Genomic DNA, 20,047 nt, shown 5'->3' with positions numbered 1-20,047 from the left:
GGAAGAGGGGGGCGGGGGGGGGGGGGATGTTTACTTAAAGCATCAAGATCAAGTCCTGTTCTGCAGACAGCATGTCTGCAGCGAGAGGCTTAATACGTGTGTGTGTGTGTGTGTGTGTGTGTGTGAGTGTGTGTTTGTGTGTGTTAGAGAGGTTGTGAAAGCAGGAAGCCTGACATGTTTGGCACTCGGGACACGTGCTCCCTGGATTGCAGCACACAAAGGGGTTTTGTTTAGTTTCCCTCTCCCTCGTTCTTTCTCTCCTTCACCCTCCTGCTCTCTACGTAGTGGTGGTGGTGGTACCAGGGATAAGTGGAGTTCAAGCATGCCATCTTGACCCGCATCTCTCTCTCCCTCCCCCCATCTCTCTGGGAAGGCTGCTGCTCACTGTCATGTCCGGGGACCAGCATACTCCGTGTGTGTGTGTGTGTGTGTGTTGTTGCAGCAGCAGCAATCCCAGAAGCCATTAATAGAGGAACTGTCTAGTTTAATGGCCAGTAGATGCGGTCGCTACAGTGTTTCAGCTGAGACCTGAAATGGCCCTTTCCCCTCGTCTGAGTTAGACTACCAGGAGGAAGGGAAAGACTGAGGGTAAGACCTGTAAAAGAGAGAACGTGTGGGAGGGGAGGGGGAGGGGGTGGAGATGGACAAAGGGGATGAAGGAATAGAGGAGAGGAGGAACGGGGGGGGGGGGTGATCCATAAAGGAATGTTGAGCTGTGATTAGACCTTGGTCTCTGTGCAACACCGGCCCATCACAAGAGAGCCAGCACGCTCCCCATCTGATTGGATCGAGAGCCAGCACTCTCCCCATCTGATTGGACCGACAGCCAGCACGCTCCCCATCTGATTGGACCGACAGCCAGTACGCTCCCCATCTGATTGGACCGACAGCCAGCACGCTCCCCATCTGATTGGACCGAGAGCCAGCACGCTCCCCATCTGATTGTGCCGAGAGCCAGCACGCTCCCCATCTGATTGGGCCGAGAGCCAGCACGCTCCCCATCTGATTGGACCGACAGCCAGCACGCTCCCCATCTGATTGGACCGAGAGCCAGCACGCTCCCCATCTGATTGGACCGACAGCCAGCACGCTCCCCATCTGATTGGACCGAGAGCCAGCAAGCTCCCCATCTGATTGGACCGAGAGCCAGCACGCTCCCCATCTGATTGGGCCACACACACACACACTTTTGATATGTATTATCGGTTATGATTCCTGTTGTCATGTCTTTTTAAATTGCTGAGACCAATTTCCCATTGTGGGACAATGACGTCAACTACAACTACTACACATCTCCCACAGTCTGTCAGCCTAGGCCAGTCGGGTTCCTCTAAATTCTACAGATATATTAGCCCTGTGGTGGCAGCAGTCAACACTACAGATAATATATTAGCCCCATGGTAGTAGCAGTCAACACTACATAGAATATATTAGCCCTGTGGTAGTAGCAGTCAACACTACAGATAATATATTAGCCCTGTGGTAGTAGCAGTCAACACTACAGAGAATATATTAGCCCTGTGGTAGTAGCAGTCAACACTACATAGAATATATTAGCCCTGTGGTAGTAGCAGTCAAAACTACAGAGAATACATTAGCCCTGTGGTAGAAGCAGTAAACACTACAGAGAATATATTAGCCCTGTGGTAGTAGCAGTCAACACTACATAGAATATATTAGCCCTGTGGTAGTAGCAGTCAACACTACAGAGAATATATTAGCCCTGTGGTGGCAGCAGTCAACACTACAGAGAATATATTAGCCCTGTGGTAATAGCAGTCAACACTACAGAGAATATATTAGCCCTGTGGTGGCAGCAGTCAACACTACAGATAATATATTAGCCCTGTGGTAGTAGCAGTCAACACTAATATATTAGCCCTGTGGTGGCAGCAGTCAACACTACAGAGAATATATTAGCCCGGTGGTGGCAGCAGTCAACACTACAGAGAATATATTAGCCCTGTGGTGGCAGCAGTCAACACTACAGATAATATATTAGCCCTGTGGTGGCAGCAGTCAACACTACAGAGAATATATTAGCCCGGTGGTGGCAGCAGTCAACACTACAGAGAATATATTAGCCCGGTGGTGGCAGCAGTCAACACTACAGAGAATATATTAGCCCGGTGGTGGCAGCAGTCAACACTACAGAGAATATATTAGCCCGGTGGTGGCAGCAGTCAACACTACAGAGAATATATTAGCCCTGTGGTGGCAGCAGTCAACACTACAGATAATATATTAGCCCTGTGGTGGCAGCAGTCAACACTACAGAGAATATATTAGCCCGGTGGTGGCAGCAGTCAACACTACAGAGAATATATTAGCCCTGTGGTGGCAGCAGTCAACACTACAGATAATATATTAGCCCTGTGGTGGCAGCAGTCAACACTACAGGTAATATATTATGTCTGTGGTAGTTGCAGTCAACACTACAGAGAATATATTAGCCCTGTGGTAGCAGCAGTCAACACCACAGAGAATATATTAGCTCTGTGGTAGCAGCAGATATCGTTTCAACGATATGATCTCCTGATACTGTTTTATTTTTACAATACAGCCTATTGATGTCTGTTAATTATCACATATACCTGATATTCAATAAGCATGGAAAAGGGGGAATCTGATCTGCGTCTCATGCTGATCTGCACACTGTGGTCGTTCTGTCATTGTCACAATGTACAAAATCAACATTTTAAGCATTTCTTGGAAAATTACTCTTTTGGATGGTAATTTATGAGAACGTTTTGTGGAAACATATTTTTCATTTCGCCCTGTTAAACAGACCAAAAAATTGGGAATCTGTATCGAACCCAAAAACCCTATATGGACGCTACTCTAACTACACGTACTGTGTTAGTAGCAGAACACACTGACTACAGGCTTCTCTTCAGGTTCCACTCACCTCGGAGACCGTAACCACAGTAACCCATCGTGGTTACCATGTCCTTTGACCCTCCTCATTCTAGAGATATTTTGGTGACAGTTGGTGACAGTTGATCTTCCACCTGCCTCACCAGAGCCTAGTAGTAGATATCAGCATGACGGCAGAGTGGAGGCGGGGCTGGGGGGATGTGGTTTCCTTACGCGTGTGTCTGTGTTCGGCATGCGTCACACCGTTGCTTTACTGAGTAGGGGAACGCAGGGGAAGCGAAAGCACTGACGAACTCACACACACACACACACGTCTATGTGGTCAGCAGTATACCAGGTCAGATGGGTTATGTTAGATAGACTAGAGAATGTCATGTTGCTTCTGCTGGTTGTTGGGACAAGAGGACAGTATATTATTCCATCATTCTGGTCCATTCCACCCTAGAACATTCTATCAATCCTGGTCTAGTCCACCCTAGAACATTCTATCAATCCTGGCCTAGTTCACCCTAGAACATTCTATCAATCCTGGTCTAGTCCACCCTAGAACATTCTATCAATCCTGGCCTAGTTCACCCTAGAACATTCTGTTATTTCATCCTGGTCTAGTCCACCCTAGAACATTATCATGCTGGTCTAGTCCACCCTAGAACATTCTGTTCCATCATGCTGGTCTTGTCCACCCTAGAACATTCTGTTGCAGCATGCTGGTCTAGTCCACCCTAGAACATTATATCATGCTGGTCTAGTCCACCCTAGAACATTATATCATTCTGGGCTAGTCCACCCTAGAACATTATATCATTCTGGTCTAGTCCACCCTAGAACATTCTGTTCCATCATGCTGGTCTTGTCCACCCTAGAACATTATATCATTCTGGGCTAGTCCACCCTAGAACAATCTGTTTCATCATGCTGGTCTAGTCCACCCTAGAACATTCTGTTCCATCATGCTGGTCTAGTCCACCCTAGAACAATCTGTTCCATCATGCTGGTCTAGTCCACCCTAGAACATTCTGTTATGTCATGCTGGTCTAGTCCACCCTAGAACATTCTGTTCCATCATGCTGGTCTAGTCCACCCTAGAACATTCTGTTCCATCATGCTGGTCTAGTCCACCCTAGAACATTCTGTTCCATCATGCTGGTCTAGTCCACCCTAGAACATTCTGTTCCATCATGCTGGTCTAGTCCACCCTAGAACATTCTGTTCCATCATGCTGGTCTAGTCCACCCTAGAACATTCTGTTCCATCATGCTGGTCTAGTCCACCCTAGAACATTCTGTTCCATCATGCTGGGCTAGTCCACCCTAGAACATTCTGTTCCATCATGCTGGTCTAGTCCACCCTAGAACATTCTGTTCCATCATGCTGGTCTAGTCCACCCTAGAACATTCTGTTATGTCATGCTGGTCTAGTCCACCCTAGAACATTCTGTTCCATCATGCTGGTCTAGTCCACCCTAGAACATTCTGTTCCATCATGCTGGTCTAGTCCACCCTAGAACATTCTGTTCCATCATGCTGGTCTAGTCCATTCTAATTAATAACCACTTCTCAATGGATTCTACCTAATCAGTATTCTTCCCCTTCGGTATTGGTTTGGCCCATGTGATTTTGGTGCCGTGGTGGTCTGCTCTGCTCAGTGGTGGTGCTCTGCTCAGTGGTGGTGGTCTGCTCTGCTCAGTGGTGGTGGTGGTCTGCTCTGCTCAGTGGTGGTGGTCTGCTCTGCTCAGTGGTGGTGGTGGTCTGCTCTGCTCAGTGGTGGTGGTGGTCTGCTCAGTGGTGGTGGTGGTCTGCTCTGCTCAGTGGTGGTGGTCTGCTCTGCTCAGTGGTGGTGGTCTGCTCTGCTCAGTGGTGGTGGTCTGCTCTGCTCAGTGGCGCTGGTCTGCTCTGCTCAGTGGTGGTGCTCTGCTCAGTGGTGGTGGTCTGCTCTGCTCAGTGGCGGTGGTCTGCTCTGCTCAGTGGTGGTGGTCTGCTCTGCTCAGTGGTGGTGCTCTGCTCAGTGGTGGTGGTCTGCTCTGCTCAGTGGCGGTGGTCTGCTCTGCTCAGTGGCGGTGGTCTGACTGGACGCTTAAATGATTTTGTGGAAACGCTTCCATTAGGACTGTCTACACTGGTTTTACACTGCTTTCAACACAGTCTATGGGTTTAACACTGCTTTAAACACAGTCTATGGGGTTTACACTGCTTTAAACACAGTCTATGGGTTTTACACTGCTTTAAACACAGTCTATGGGTTTTGCACTGCTTTAAACACAGTCTATGGGTTTTACACTGCTTTAAACACAGTCTATGGGTTTTACACTGCTTTAAACACAGTCTATGGGTTTTACACTGCTTTAAACACAGTCTATGGGTTTAAACACAGTCTATGGGTTTTACACTGGTTTAAACACAGTCTATGGGTTTAAACACAGTCTATGGGTTTTACACTACTTTAAACACAGTCTATGGGTTTTACACTGCTTTAAACACAGTCTATGGGTTTAAACACAGTCTATGGGTTTTACACTACTTTATACACAGTCTATGGGTTTAAACACAGTCTATGGGTTTAAACACAGTCTATGGGTTTTACACTACTTTATACACAGTCTATGGGTTTTACACTGCTTTAAACACAGTCTATGGGTTTAACACTGCTTTAAACACAGTCTATGGGGTTTACACTGCTTTAAACACAGTCTATGGGTTTTACACTGCTTTAAACACAGTCTATGGGTTTTACACTGCTTTAAACACAGTCTATGGGTTTTACACTGCTTTAAACACAGTCTATGGGTTTTACACTGCTTTAAACACAGTCTATGGGTTTTACACTGCTTTAAACACAGTCTATGGGTTTAAACACAGTCTATGGGTTTTACACTGGTTTAAACACAGTCTATGGGTTTAAACACAGTCTATGGGTTTTACACTACTTTAAACACAGTCTATGGGTTTTACACTGCTTTAAACACAGTCTATGGGTTTAAACACAGTCTATGGGTTTTACACTACTTTATACACAGTCTATGGGTTTAAACACAGTCTATGGGTTTAAACACAGTCTATGGGTTTTACACTACTTTATACACAGTCTATGGGTTTTACACTGCTTTAAACACAGTCTATGGGTTTTACACTGCTTTAAACACAGTCTATGGGTTTTACACTGCTTTAAACACAGTCTATGGGTTTTACACTGCTTTAAACACAGTCTATGGGTTTTACACTGCTTTAAACACAGTCTATGGGTTTTACACTGCTTTAAACACAGTCTATGGGTTTTACACTGCTTTAAACACAGTCTATGGGTTTTACACTGCTTTAAACACAGTCTATGGGTTTTACACTGCTTTAAACACAGTCTATGGGTTTTACACTGCTTTAAACACAGTCTATGGGTTTTACACTGCTTTAAACACAGTCTATGGGTTTTACACTGCTTTAAACACAGTCTATGGGTTTTACACTGCTTTAAACACAGTCTACACTGGTTTTACACTGCTTTAAACACAGTCTATGGGTTTTACACTGCTTTAAACACTGTCTATGGGTTTTACACTACTTTAAACACTGTCTATGGGTTTTACACTGCTTTAAACACTGAGTTTTGATACTCTCTCCCTCTCTCATTCTTACACAAGACTCTCACTCTTCATCATTCAATCTTTTTCTCTCGCTCTTTATTATTTTATTGTTGTTCGTAGATAATCACAGGACAGACGTGCAGCGTCTGTCTCACATTCAAATTCTCAAAGCTTTATTTGATTTGGCAGGTTGTCAACAAACTTGCGGCGTGACAGTTGATGGCAGTTACATTCAAATAAGACTTAAGTTGTTCTCAGGAAAGGAGAGAGACTGTCGTCATCTGATAATTAGCTGATGGTAATAATGACTTTGTTAACCATTTAGGAAGCAGAAATAGGCCTGTTTAAAACACCTCCTGTTTTAGCTCTTAGAAAGTATCAGTCGCTTATTCTGGAAACTATTTCTGTATATCAGTGTTCGTTCTATGTATGTCAATAGATCATCTCCATGACTGAAGCCTCGAGGTTGTAACCACAGCAGAAGTCTGGGGGGGGGGGGGGGGGGTCTTTCCCCCCCATGTTGTGTATGAGTCACACAAGAGACTTGAACAGTTTCCGGTGACAGAGTGGAACCCCGAGTGGGATGATTAACATTGGAACTGAGTGATTTGTGACTTGGATGTGGTTGCCCACTTGCCCCTGGATCCTAATCTAAAGCCATGGTCTAACACTACCTAGTCCTTTTGGTAGTAGTTGCCCCCCCACTCTGGTTTCACAGCTCCTCACATGCCCCCACATGTTAGCCCAAAATAGAAAAGTCCCACAGGTGTAGTTGTGTGGGAGGAGGGGGGTTTCCCCTTAGAATAGAATGTGTTGTGATCTATGGCTCTTTAGGGGGGGGGGGGGGGGGGGTCGTCTGTCTACTCCTCCCCTCGCCTTGTATCCTGCTGCTAGTGGTGCCTCTGGTTTCAGCCTCCTCCTGGGGGTTATGGCATCGTGCTAGTAGTGGTGCCTCTGGTTTCAGCCTCCTCCTGGGGGTTATGGCATTGTGGTAGTGGTACTTTTGTGGTTTCAGCCTCCTCCTGGGGGTTATGGCATCGTGCTAGTGGTACTTCTGTGGTTTCAGCCTCCTCCTGGGGTTATGGCATCGTGGTAGTGGTACTTCTGTGGTTTCGGCCTCCTCCTGGGAGTTATGGCATCGTGGTAGTGGTACCTCTGGTTTGAGCCTCCTCCTGGGGGTTATGGCATCGTGGTAGTGTTACCTCTGTTTTCAGCCTCCTCCTGGGGGTTAAGGCATCGTGGTAGTGGTATCTCTAGTTTCAGCCTCCTCCTGGGGGTTATGGCATCGTGCTAGTGTTACCTCTGGTTTCAGCCTCCTCCTGGGGGTTATGGCATCGTGGTAGTGGTGCCTCTGTCGTTTCAGCCTTCTCCTGGGGGTTATGGCATCGTGCTAGTAGTGGTACCTCTGTGGTTTCACAGCTGTTCTGTGTGCATGTGGTATTCTCAAGGCCACAGCTTGGTTTCTCTTTCTGTCTTTCTCGCTCTCCTTTCTTGCTTACACACCACACACACACACACACACACACACACACACACACACACACACACACACACACACACACACACACACTTAGCCTAAACAGACACACACAAACACCTTCTGTTTGTTCTGTTCTGTGTCTGCTGCTTCCTGAGCAGCGTGTTACTCAGGGTTTCATTTATAGATGCTGTGTGTGTTTGTGTGTGTGTGTTTGTTCTGAGATCTCTGCATTTCCTGTTCAGTCCGGCGGGCGCAGGAAGCGAGTTTCGCCTCATTGCCTTGATTTTCAGGCAGCGCTGCGCGTGAGAGTCAGAGGTCAACACACTTGTCTTGTCTTCCTGTTTTAAGAGTTTTAAAAGGAGTCCTTGGCTTTTCACATCCACCCACACAACACTACTTTTGATTCACTTTTAATATGAATAGCATGACCTCTGTAGTAAGTGTGCTTGAACTCTGAATAACTGAACCAATCTGACATGTTCTCCCTCTCCCCTCTCCTCTCCCAGGGGGAGTCTGTAAAGTATTTCCTGGATCATTTGGAAAAGCTGGGACAGCCGGTAAGTCCCACCCATCTCTTATGCATCTATACACTACTGCTGATGAAGTAACAGTCAGAATGAAAAGAGAAGTGAAGCCGTCCCCCTCTCTCTCCTCCCTCTGTGGTTCTATCCATCTCCCCACATATCTCCATCTCTCTCTGAGATGTCAGGGTGTGCTACCAGCGAAGGCCTGATCTCCTTCTGACTAAAGAGGGGGAAACCATCCCTCTCTCTCCTCCCTCTGTGGTTCTATCCATCTCCCCACATATCTCCATCTCTCTCTGAGATGTCAGGGTGTGCTACCAGCGAAGGCCTGATCTCCTTCTGACTAAAGAGGGTGAAACCATCCCTCTCTCTCCTCCCTCTGTGGTTCTATCCATCTCCTCACATATCTCCATCTCTCTCTGAGATGTCAGGGTGTGCTACCAGTGAAGGCCTGATCTCCTTCTGACTAAAGAGGGGGAAACCGACCTCTCTCTCTTTCATCTTTCTCAACTTTTCTCCCTGTTCTTCACGGGCAGTGCAGAGGAATGGAATGAGGAGTGTAACTCTGTATCTCTGGCTGGTATCCCGATGGTGACTTCACTGATGGCTTTTACAGTGCAGCCTGACCTTTGATGTCACAGCGTCTAGAATGTCAGGAATTCTCCTCTGGAATGGAACACATACAACACACATACAACACACACACACACACACACACACACACACACACATACAACACACACACACACACACACACACACACACACACACACACACACACATACAACACACACACACACATACAACACACACACACACACACACACACACACACACACACATACAACACACACACACACATACAACTCACACATACATACAACACATACAACACACACATACACATACAACACACACATACACATACAACACACACACACACATACAACACACACACACATACAACACATACAACACACACACACACACATACAGCACACACACACATACAACACACACACACATACAACACATACAACACATACAACACACACGCACACACACACACACACATACATACAACACACACATACACAACACATACACACACACACACACACATACACAACACATACAACACACACACACACACAACACATACAACACATACAACACACACACACATACAACACACACACACATACAACACACAATACACATACAACACATTCAACACACACACACATACAACACACACACACATACAACACATACAACACACACACACATACAACACACACACACATACAACACATACAAGTTTGTAATGATCTCCTTCCTTCAGTTTGTAATGATCTCCTTCCTTCAGTTTGTAATGATCTCCTTCCTTCAGTTTGTAAAGATCTCCTTCCTTCCTTCCTTCCTTCAGTTTAAAGATCTCCTTCCTTCCTTCCTTCAGTTTAAAGATCTCCTTCCTTCCTTCAGTTTAAAGATCTCCTTCCTTCCTTCCTTCCTTCAGTTTAAAGATCTCCTTCCTTCCTTCCTTCAGTTTAAAGATCTCCTTCCTTCCTTCCTTCAGTTTAAAGATCTCTTTCCTTCCTTCCTTCCTTCCTTCCTTCAGTTTAAAGATCTCTTTCCTTCCTTCCTTCCTTCCTTCAGTTTAAAGATCTCTTTCCTTCCTTCCTTCCTTCAGTTTAAAGATCTCCTTCCTTCCTTCCTTCAGTTTAAAGATCTCCCTTCCTTCCTTCCTTCAGTTTAAAGATCTCTTTCCTTCCTTCCTTCCTTCCTTCAGTTTAAAGATCTCCTTCCTTCCTTCCTTCAGTTTAAAGATCTCCTTCCTTCCTTCAGTTTGTAAAGATCTTCCTTCCTTCCTTCCTTCCTTCCTTCCTTCAGTTTAAAGATCTCTTTCCTTCCTTCCTTCTTTCCTTCCTTCCTTCCTTCAGTTTAAAGATCTCTTTCCTTCCTTCCTTCAGTTTGTAAAGATCTTGTTTTATGTCCAATTTGTTCTCATGTTTTCTTTTTGGTCTTGTCTCATTCGTTCCTTCTGCGCTGTATGCACCTTCCCATTTACACACACACACCAAGCCCCTCCCCCTGTCACTCACACACCAAGCCCCTCCCCCTGTCACTCACACACCAAGCCCCTCCCCCTGTCACTCACACACCAAGCATCCTCCCCCTGTCACTCACACACCAAGCCCCTCCCCCTCACACACCAAGCCCCTCCCCCTGTCACTAACACGCCAAGCCCCTCCCCCTGTCACTCACACACCAAGCCCCTCCCCCTGTCACTCACGACAACGAAGATGAGAGATCAATTCTCTGACGAGCGGTTTCCCCTCCCTATTTCCATTTGAGGTTTGGTCTAACAGAATGGGTCATATGGACACCACAACACATGGAGACATTATTATACTGCAATAGAGGAGAAGTTAACCTTTTCTAATGAAACCCAGTTTATGTCTCAACTCCTCAGATTGAGAGCAGAGCAGACACTACTACAACAGGAGTATCAATGAACATGGATTCTGGAAAATTAATTCTCAGTTTGTCTCGCGCTGCATTCGGGTACCGCTAGCAGCATCTTAACCAGACTGTTATATAATACCGCTAGCAGCATCTTAACCAGACTGTTATATAATACCGCTAGCAGCATCTTAACCAGACTGTTATATAATACCGCTAGCAGCATCTTAACCAGACTGTTATATAATACCGCTAGCAGCATCTTAACCAGACTGTTATATAATACCGCTAGCAGCATCTTAACCAGACTGTTATATAATACCGCTAGCAGCATCTTAACCAGACTGTTATATAATACCGCTAGCAGCATCTTAACCAGACTGTTATATAGTACCGCTAGCAGCATCTTAACCAGACTGTTATACTAGCTGTCTAGTCTGTTATACTAGCTGTCTAGTCTGTTATACTAGCTGTCTAGTCTGTTATACTAGCTGTCTAGTCTGTTATACTAGCTGTCTAGTCTGTTATACTAGCTGTCTAGTCTGTTATATAATACCGCTAGCAGCATCTTAGCCAGACTGTTATACTAGCTGTCTAGTCTGTTATACTAGCTGTCTAGTCTGTTATATAATACCGCTAGCAGCATCTTAACCAGACTGTTATACTAGCTGTCTAGTCTGTTATACTAGCTGTCTAGTCTGTTATACTAGCTGTCTAGTCTGTTATACTAGCTGTCTAGTCTGTTATACTAGCTGTCTAGTCTGTTATACTAGCTGTCTAGTCTGTTATACTAGCTGTCTAGTCTGTTATACTAGCTGTCTAGTCTGTTATACTAGCTGTATAGTCTGTTATACTAGCTGTATAGTCTGTTATATAATACCGCTAGCAGCATCTTAACCAGACTGTTATACTAGCTGTCTAGTCTGTTATATAATACCGCTAGCAGCATCTTCACCAGACTGTTATATAATACCGCTAGCAGCATCTTAACCAGCCTGTTATACTAGCTGTCTAGTCTGTTATACTAGCTGTCTAGTCTGTTATACTAGCTGTCTGGTCTGTTATACTAGCTGTCTGGTCTGTTATACTAGCTGTCTAGTCTGTTATACCAGCTGTCTAGTCTGTTATATAATACCGCTAGCAGCATCTTAACCAGACTGTTATACTAGCTGTCTAGTCTGTTATACTAGCTGTCTAGTCTGTTATACTAGCTGTCTGGTCTGTTATACTAGCTGTCTAGTCTGTTATACTAGCTGTCTAGTCTGTTATACTAGCTGTCTAGTCTGTTATACTAGCTGTCTGGTCTGTTATACTAGCTGTCTGGTCTGTTATACTAGCTGTCTGGTCTGTTATACTAGCTGTCTAGTCTGTTATATAATACCGCTAGCAGCATCTTAGCCAGCCTGTTGTACTAGCTGTCTAGTCTGTTATACTAGCTGTCTAGTCTGTTATACTAGCTGTCTAGTCTGTTATACTAGCTGTCTAGTCTGTTATACTAGCTGTCTGGTCTGTTATACTAGCTGTCTGGTCTGTTATACTAGCTGTCTGGTCTGTTATACTAGCTGTCTAGTCTGTTATACTAGCTGTCTGGTCTGTTATACTAGCTGTCTGGTCTGTTATACTAGCTGTCTGGTCTGTTATACTAGCTGTCTGGTCTGTTATACTAGCTGTCTGGTCTGTTATACTAGCTGTCTGGTCTGTTATACTAGCTGTCTGGTCTGTTATACTAGCTGTCTGGTCTGTTATACTAGCTGTCTGGTCTGTTATACTAGCTGTCTGGTCTGTTATACTAGCGGTCTGGTCTGTTATACTAGCTGTCTGGTCTGTTATACTAGCTGTCTGGTCTGTTATACTAGCTGTCTGGTCTGTTATACTAGCGGTCTAGTCTGTTATACTAGCGGTCTAGTCTGTTATACTAGCGGTCTAGTCTGTTATACTAGCGGTCTAGTCTGTTATACTAGCGGTCTAGTCTGTTATACTAGCTGTCTGGTCTGTTATACTAGCTGTCTGGTCTGTTATACTAGCTGTCTGGTCTGTTATACTAGCTGTCTGGTCTGTTATACTAGCTGTCTGGTCTGTTATACTAGCGGTCTGGTCTGTTATACTAGCTGTCTGGTCTGTTATACTAGCTGTCTGGTCTGTTATACTAGCTGTCTGGTCTGTTATACTAGCGGTCTAGTCTGTTATATTAGCGGTCTAGTCTGTTATACTAGCGGTCTAGTCTGTTATACTAGCGGTCTAGTCTGTTATACTAGCGGTCTAGTCTGTTATACTAGCTGTCTGGTCTGTTATACTAGCTGTCTGGTCTGTTATACTAGCTGTCTGGTCTGTTATACTAGCTGTCTGGTATGTTATACTAGCTGTCTAGTCTGTGTTTTATAAATGTTCAATAAGCATAAAACACAGTTTATATAAGGAATTGTCAACTCGTTCTCTTTCTGATAAATCAGGTAGGACACTTGATTTCAACATCTGAACAAAGTGGACAGGAGAGCATGCTGCTCAAACAGCTGGAGATGTACAGAAGGGTGTGTTCATCACAATCTGTTCTACCTGGTTAGCTAGCAGATCTCTCTCATTCACTCACTCTCTCCGACTCAGCAGGATATCCTGTTAGCTTGTAAGTCTACGAAAGGCATCCGTTAGTACCACCCTTCTCCATCCATCACTCTCCCATTCACTCGTTCTCTCTCTCATTCACTCGTTCTCTCTCATTCACTCGTTCTCTCTCATTCACTCGTTCTCTCTCATTCACTCGTTCTCTCTCATTCACTCGTTCTCTCTCCCATTCACTCGTTCTCTCTCTCATTCACTCGTTTTCTCTCTCATTCACTCGTTCTCTCTCTCATTCACTCGTTCTCTCTCTCGTTCTCTCCTCCAGGACTACCTACCGACTCAGCAGGATATTCTCCTGGCCCGTAAGCCCACTAAAGGTATCCACGAGTACGACTTTGAGATCAAGAACGTTCCATTTAAGATGGTGGACGTTGGGGGTCAAAGGTCGGAGAGACGGAGATGGTTTGAGTGTTTTGACTCTGTCACCTCCATCCTCTTCCTCGTCTCCTCTTCAGAGTATGACCAGGTGGGTTTACACACACACACACACACGTTTCTGTCCTTGTGAATGAAATTAAATGACCAAGAATTTGGATGTATGCACAAACACTCTCTTAAATCAGCACACACACACCTGTCTTTGAACGTTATATACAATTAAATATCATTTGTATTTCACACACACACACACACCCTACTCCCCTAACCTCTTAACCCCCCCCCCCCCCCCAGGTCTTGATGGAGGACCGTCAAACCAACCGTCTCAGCGAATCCCTCAACATCTTCGAGACGATCGTCAACAATCGTGTTTTCTCCAACGTCTCCATCATCCTGTTCCTCAACAAGACGGACCTTCTGGAGGACAAGGTGCGCTCCGTCCCCATCAAGGACTATTTCCCAGAGTACCCCGGGGAGCCACACAGCCTGGCCGACGTACAGAGGTTCCTAGTGGACTGTTTCCGGGGGAAGAGGAGGGACGTGACACAGAAGCCCCTGTACCACCACTTCACCACAGCCATCAACACGGAGAACATTCGCCTGGTGTTCCGAGACGTCAAGGACACCATCCTCCACGACAACCTAAAGCAGCTGATGCTGCAGTGATCGCAGGGGGGTTATGACCTTTTTCAAGTCACCTTTTGGCCTTTAACCCCGTCCCCCCCCGTCCCCCCCTGTGACTCCTCACTGTGACCCACTGACTTGCCGTGATTGCAGGGTGATGAACAGAGAGCAGAAGAGTTGTTGTGTTACACTGTGTCACTGCCTTTTGAGTCACCTTTTGGCCCTTGACCTTTAACCCCTGCGAGCCCTCACCTTGACCCCTGATCTCCAGTCACCTCTGGTGCGGGCTGTCACCTATGACCCTTGACCCCTGATCTCCAGTCACCTCTGGTGCAGGCTGTCACCTATGACCTTGACCACTGAACCCTGTTACCACTTCTAATGGCCTTGTACCTGGCAGTTCTACCCCCCCCCCTTCTAAACCACTGTAAATGAGCTCTCCCAATCCCTCCCCTCACACACCCCTCTCCTCTCTGTAATGGACTATTCCAGAGTCTGTAGATATGTTGATGTGTTCTGTAGGATGAAGTTGCCCTCAGACTCTGATCCTGGGTCAGTTTTTCATTTTCCACACTAATGGTTAATGACAGGATATGGGGAGGGGAAGCTGGTCCTAAATCTGTTGTTCTATATTACTATATTCATTCACTCTGTTGGTTCACTCTTAACTCTCCTGTCTCACTCTGTCACATGTAACCTGTCTGAGAAGCCCAGACCACTGCTGGAGGTTAGCGGTCAAGGGTGAAGGGGTCAACTGGCCTTTCTGTGTTGGAGGGAGGAGTCAAAGGTCGTCACCCACGGCAACCAGGGAAGAGGGGGTGGTAAACGCTGTAGAACAAAATGATGATGATGATGATGATGACTGTGTTTTACTGGCGTCAGCCTGTCGCTATGCACCTCCACTCACACCTGCCCTGAACTGGCTTGATTCTACACTTCCTTTTCCCTCAGAGCCTGATTATGACATCACCGTGCCCCCCCCCCCCCCCACCATTCTGACAGCCAATCAGTGTCACTATCTGGATGTGGAACCAACTGCAGCGGAGAGCTTGTTACTTGTTGTTGCTGAGGGGGAAGTTAAAGAATGGGGGACTTTACAACACTGTACTAAAACTAATCCTTAATGATTCCACAAATAAGCCTTTTACCACTATCTGATGATTACCTATCAAACAGAGCTACACACACACACACACACACACACACACATACACACACACCACACACACACACACCCTGCCCATAGAGACTCTTCTGACCTGATCCTGGTCTTACTGTTTGGAACTTTTAACTTTTTTTCCCACATAGATTTATTATGAATATATGTACCTAAACGTTGTCTTAAGTTATATTTGAAAGGTTTTACACAAGTTTGATTTACACCTGCTGATGGACAGTGTTAAAGGCTATGGAAGAGGGTGTGTGAACACACACGCTCGGACAGACTGGCCCGCTCGGACAGACTGGCCCGCTCGGACAGACTGGCCCGCTCGGACAGACTGGCCCGCTCGGACAGACTGGCCCGCTCGGACAGACTGGCCCGCTCGGACAGACTGGCTCGCTCGGACAGACTGGCTCGCTCGGACAGACTGGCTCGCTCGGACAGACTGGCTCGCTCGGACAGACTGGCCCGCTCGGACAGACTGGCTCGCTCGGACAGACTGGCTCGCTCGGACAGACTGGCTCGCTCGGACAGACTGGCTCGCTCGGACAGACTGGCTCGCTCGGACAGACTGGCTCGCTCGGACAGACTGGCTCGCTCGGACAGACCGGCTCGCTCGGACAGACTGGCCCGGACAGACCAGTTGATAAACTACTGAGCTAATTCTCAGGATACATTGTGGACCACTTATTTGTGTATTTAGAGCAATGATGTTCATTTGCCTAAGTCCTAAAACACACACACAGACAGACGGACGGCTGTCCATCAGAGGCTGGTAGTCTAAACAACTTGCCGGCCAGCTACATCCCCTCTTCCAGTCCTTTTTTTCTCCCCTCTTTCTGTCCCGCTCTCTGTCTTAGTGTAAGCAAGTGATCAGCCTTATAAACCCTGTGGAGGCTCATCCTAGAGGGAAGAGACAGTGATCAGCCTTATAAACCCTGTGGAGGCTCATCCTAGAGGGAAGAGACAGTGATCAGCCTTATAAACTCTGTGGAGGCTCATCCTAGAGGGAAGAGACAGTGATCAGCCTTATAAACTCTGTGGAGGCTCATCCTAGAGGGAAGAGACAGTGATCAGCCTTATAAACCCTGTGGAGGCTCATCCTAGAGGGAAGAGACAGTGATTAGCCTTATAACCCCTGTGGAGGCTCATCCTAGAGGGAAGAGACAGTGATCAGCCTTATAAACCCTATGGAGGCTCATCCTAGAGGGAAGAGACAGTGATCAGCATTATAAACCCTGTGGAGGCTCATCCTAGAGGGAAGAGACTGATCAGCCTTATAAACCCTGTGGAGGCTCATCCTAGAGGGAAGAGACAGTGATCAGCCTTATAAACCCTGTGGAGGCTCATCCTAGAGGGAAGAGACAGTGATCAGCCTTATAAACCCTGTGGAGGCTCATCCTAGAGGGAAGAGACTGTGATCAGCCTTATAAACCCTGCATAGGCTCATCCTAGAGGGAAGAGACTGTGATCAGCCTTGTAAACCTTGTTGAGGCTCATCCTAGAGGGAAGAGACAGTGATCAATCAGCCTTGTAAACTGTGTTGAGGCTCATCCTAGAGGGAAGAGACAGTGATCAGCCTTATAAACCCTGTGGAGGCTCATCCTAGAGGGAAGAGACAGTGATCAGCCTTATAAACCCTATGGAGGCTCATCCTAGAGGGAAGAGACAGTGATCAGCATTATAAACCCTGTGGAGGCTCATCCTAGAGGGAAGAGACTGATCAGCCTTATAAACCCTGTGGAGGCTCATCCTAGAGGGAAGAGACTGATCAGCCTTATAAACCCTGTGGAGGCTCATCCTAGAGGGAAGAGACAGTGATCAGCCTTATAAACCCTGTGGAGGCTCATCCTAGAGGGAAGAGACAGTGATCAGCCTTATAAACCCTGTGGAGGCTCATCCTAGAGGGAAGAGACAGTGATCCGCCGTATAAACCCTGTGGAGGCTCATCCTAGAGGGAAGAGACAGTGATCAGCCTTATAAACCCTGTGGAGGCTCATCCTAGAGGGAAGAGACAGTGATCCGCCGTATAAACCCTGTGGAGGCTCATCCTAGAGGGAAGACACAGTGATCAGCCTTGTAAACTGTGGAGGCTCATCCTAGACATACTCTTATCACTCAGTCAGGGGAAAGTGATGGGGAAAGTGTGTCAAATGATTTGATTTAATTATGAATCTTTCTCTCTCCTTAACTCCTCACCAACCAATGTGTCTTTATCTCTAGCAAACCCCCTTAGCAGGCCTTTTAAATGAGTTGGACGTTGGGTTTCTACCAACTGAAAGGAAACCAGGAGAATGATACCGTTCACATTGTTGTACCCGTTATGCAGGGGGCGTCTGAAGTCACACCCTACTACTCTCTATCTAGTGCACTGCTTTCAGCCCTGTGTGTCTTTGATAGGGCACTACTTTTGAACAGAGCACTATGTTATTATTATTATTAAGGTAGTAGGGTGCGGTTTTGCACGTAGACTCCTAAAATCTCTCTCTCTCGTTGTCTCTCTCTCTCTCTCTCGTTGTCTCTCTCTCTCTCGTTGTCTCTCTCTCTCTCGTTGTCTCTCTCTCTCTCGTTGTCTCTCTCTCTCTCGTTGTCTCTCTCTCTCTCTCGTTGTCTCTCTCTCTCTCGTTGTCTCTCGTCTCGTTGTCTCTCTCTCTCTCGTTGTCTCTCTCTCTCTCTCGTTGTCTCTCTCTCTCTCGTTGTCTCTCTCTCTCGTTGTCTCTCTCTCTCTCTCGTTGTCTCTCTCTCGTTGTCTCCCAAGTGAGTGCTATTCCCTATATTGTTTTGAATGCAGTCTGAGTCTCGTTGGCCAAACATGCTGCATGTGTAGTTCAAGTCTCTCTCACAAACACTGTCAGCCCTGTCAGGGCTTCTGACTGATCGCTCCAGGCCACCCCTTCCATAGCTCCGAGTCATCCCCAGCACAGAGCTCTTTGTCTGGGCTGAGACTGTGTCAGACCCCCTTGGCTGAAGGCCACCATTCCATCCTCTATACCAGTCGGATGGACTGGTGTGACTGGGACCAGTGTCTCCTCCCCCCGCGCCACACACACACACCAGTAAGTCAGACCAGACTAGGGTCTGTGATTTGCCTTTGTCGATGCTGAACAAACAGGTTTTTGAACAACACACCCTCCTACAGAGGCAGACCCAACATGTCCCAAAGTGATCATTCTAGAATCATGTGCATTCTAGAACTGTCCATTCTAGAATCATGTGCATTCTAGAACTGTCCATTCTAGAACTGTTTCTAGCCATTCTATTTCTATGGGTGTAGTCAGTCGGTGCTTTTTGCCAAATGGCCTCCAGAGTGACTCAATACCCAGTAGACAGGCAGACGGACAGACCTATGTCCCCTACTGGTCTTATTTAGTGGGGGAGAGCTCAAATAGGAGTCCCAAATGGCACCCTCTTCCCTATATAGTGCACTAATGTTGACCAGGTCCCATAGGGTCTAAAGTAGTGCACTATGTAGGGAATAGGCTGTCATTTGGAACAAAGCCCAGACAGACGCAGGTCTTTGTCTGCTCCGGTCAGAGAGAAGGGTAGACAGTCTGCCAGTAGTAACACCGTGGTCAGTATTCAGTCAGTGTGTGTGTATCTTCTCCTTCAGGCTGTCTCTCTCTCTCTCTCTGTGCTGCTGCTGATGCTGTGGTTTTAAACGTGTGCCAACGACTCCGTTCCAATATCAACGCTCGCCCACTCGTTCCAATGCACTGCTTCCTTCATGTTAGTGTGGAGGTTGGAATGCAGCCCCAAGAGTCAGTCAGAACACAGTGTCATTTCAAAAGCCCGGGCCCACTTTGACGATGTCACAAAGCCAAAGCCTGTTTCATTTAGGATTCTGCTACAGACAAAAACCTGCCTTCAGTGGCCTGGTCGGCCTCCACAACTGGTTTTAACCCAGTCTGAGTTGTAATTCATTGTGTCAAAAGAGTTGTCGAGATTTCAAGCTGTTAACTGTGATGTCAGAGCCCCGCCCTGCCCTGAGAACTGTCTGTTCCTCTACTACAACTCCTTCTTCCTGCTCTCTCTCTCTCTGTCTCTCTCTGTCTCTGTCTCTCTCTGTCTCTCTCTGTCTGTCTGTCATCATGACATCACTGAGGGTTCCGACACATCTAGAATGAAACGTCATTCTAGTTCTATTGATTCTATGGAATGTGGAGGAAGGTTTGGGGCCAGGTCCATTATATCAAGGTGGGGTTGTGAAGGTGCAATCTGGCGTATTGGACCTGGGGTGAGAAGGACCTGAGGTGTGTGTGTGTGTGTAAGGTGATGGTGTTTTAAAGCTATGCAACAGCACTGTGCTCCAGTCCACACAGCAAAAATTCTTAAATGAACCACTTCTC

At 46.6% G+C, this 20,047-nt stretch overlaps 1 protein-coding gene across 1 annotated transcript in view; it reads left to right on the top strand.

Annotated features, from left to right (window-relative positions):
* Positions 1-14,836, top strand: part of LOC139395226 (guanine nucleotide-binding protein subunit alpha-13) — a 38,331-nt gene extending 23,495 nt beyond the window's left edge. The window contains exons 3-5 of the mRNA XM_071142873.1: positions 8,438-8,488; positions 13,803-14,003; positions 14,210-14,836. Coding sequence (XP_070998974.1) covers positions 8,438-8,488; positions 13,803-14,003; positions 14,210-14,581 — 624 coding nt within the window. The 3' untranslated portion in view covers positions 14,582-14,836. The remainder of the gene's footprint in view (positions 1-8,437; positions 8,489-13,802; positions 14,004-14,209) is intronic.
* The last annotated feature ends 5,211 nt before the right edge of the window (positions 14,837-20,047 follow it).

The sequence above is a fragment of the Oncorhynchus clarkii genome, unplaced genomic scaffold, assembly GCF_045791955.1.
Source record: "Oncorhynchus clarkii lewisi isolate Uvic-CL-2024 unplaced genomic scaffold, UVic_Ocla_1.0 unplaced_contig_14083_pilon_pilon, whole genome shotgun sequence".
NCBI lineage: Eukaryota > Metazoa > Chordata > Actinopteri > Salmoniformes > Salmonidae > Oncorhynchus > Oncorhynchus clarkii.
This window is presented reverse-complemented; position numbering and strand designations above follow the sequence as displayed.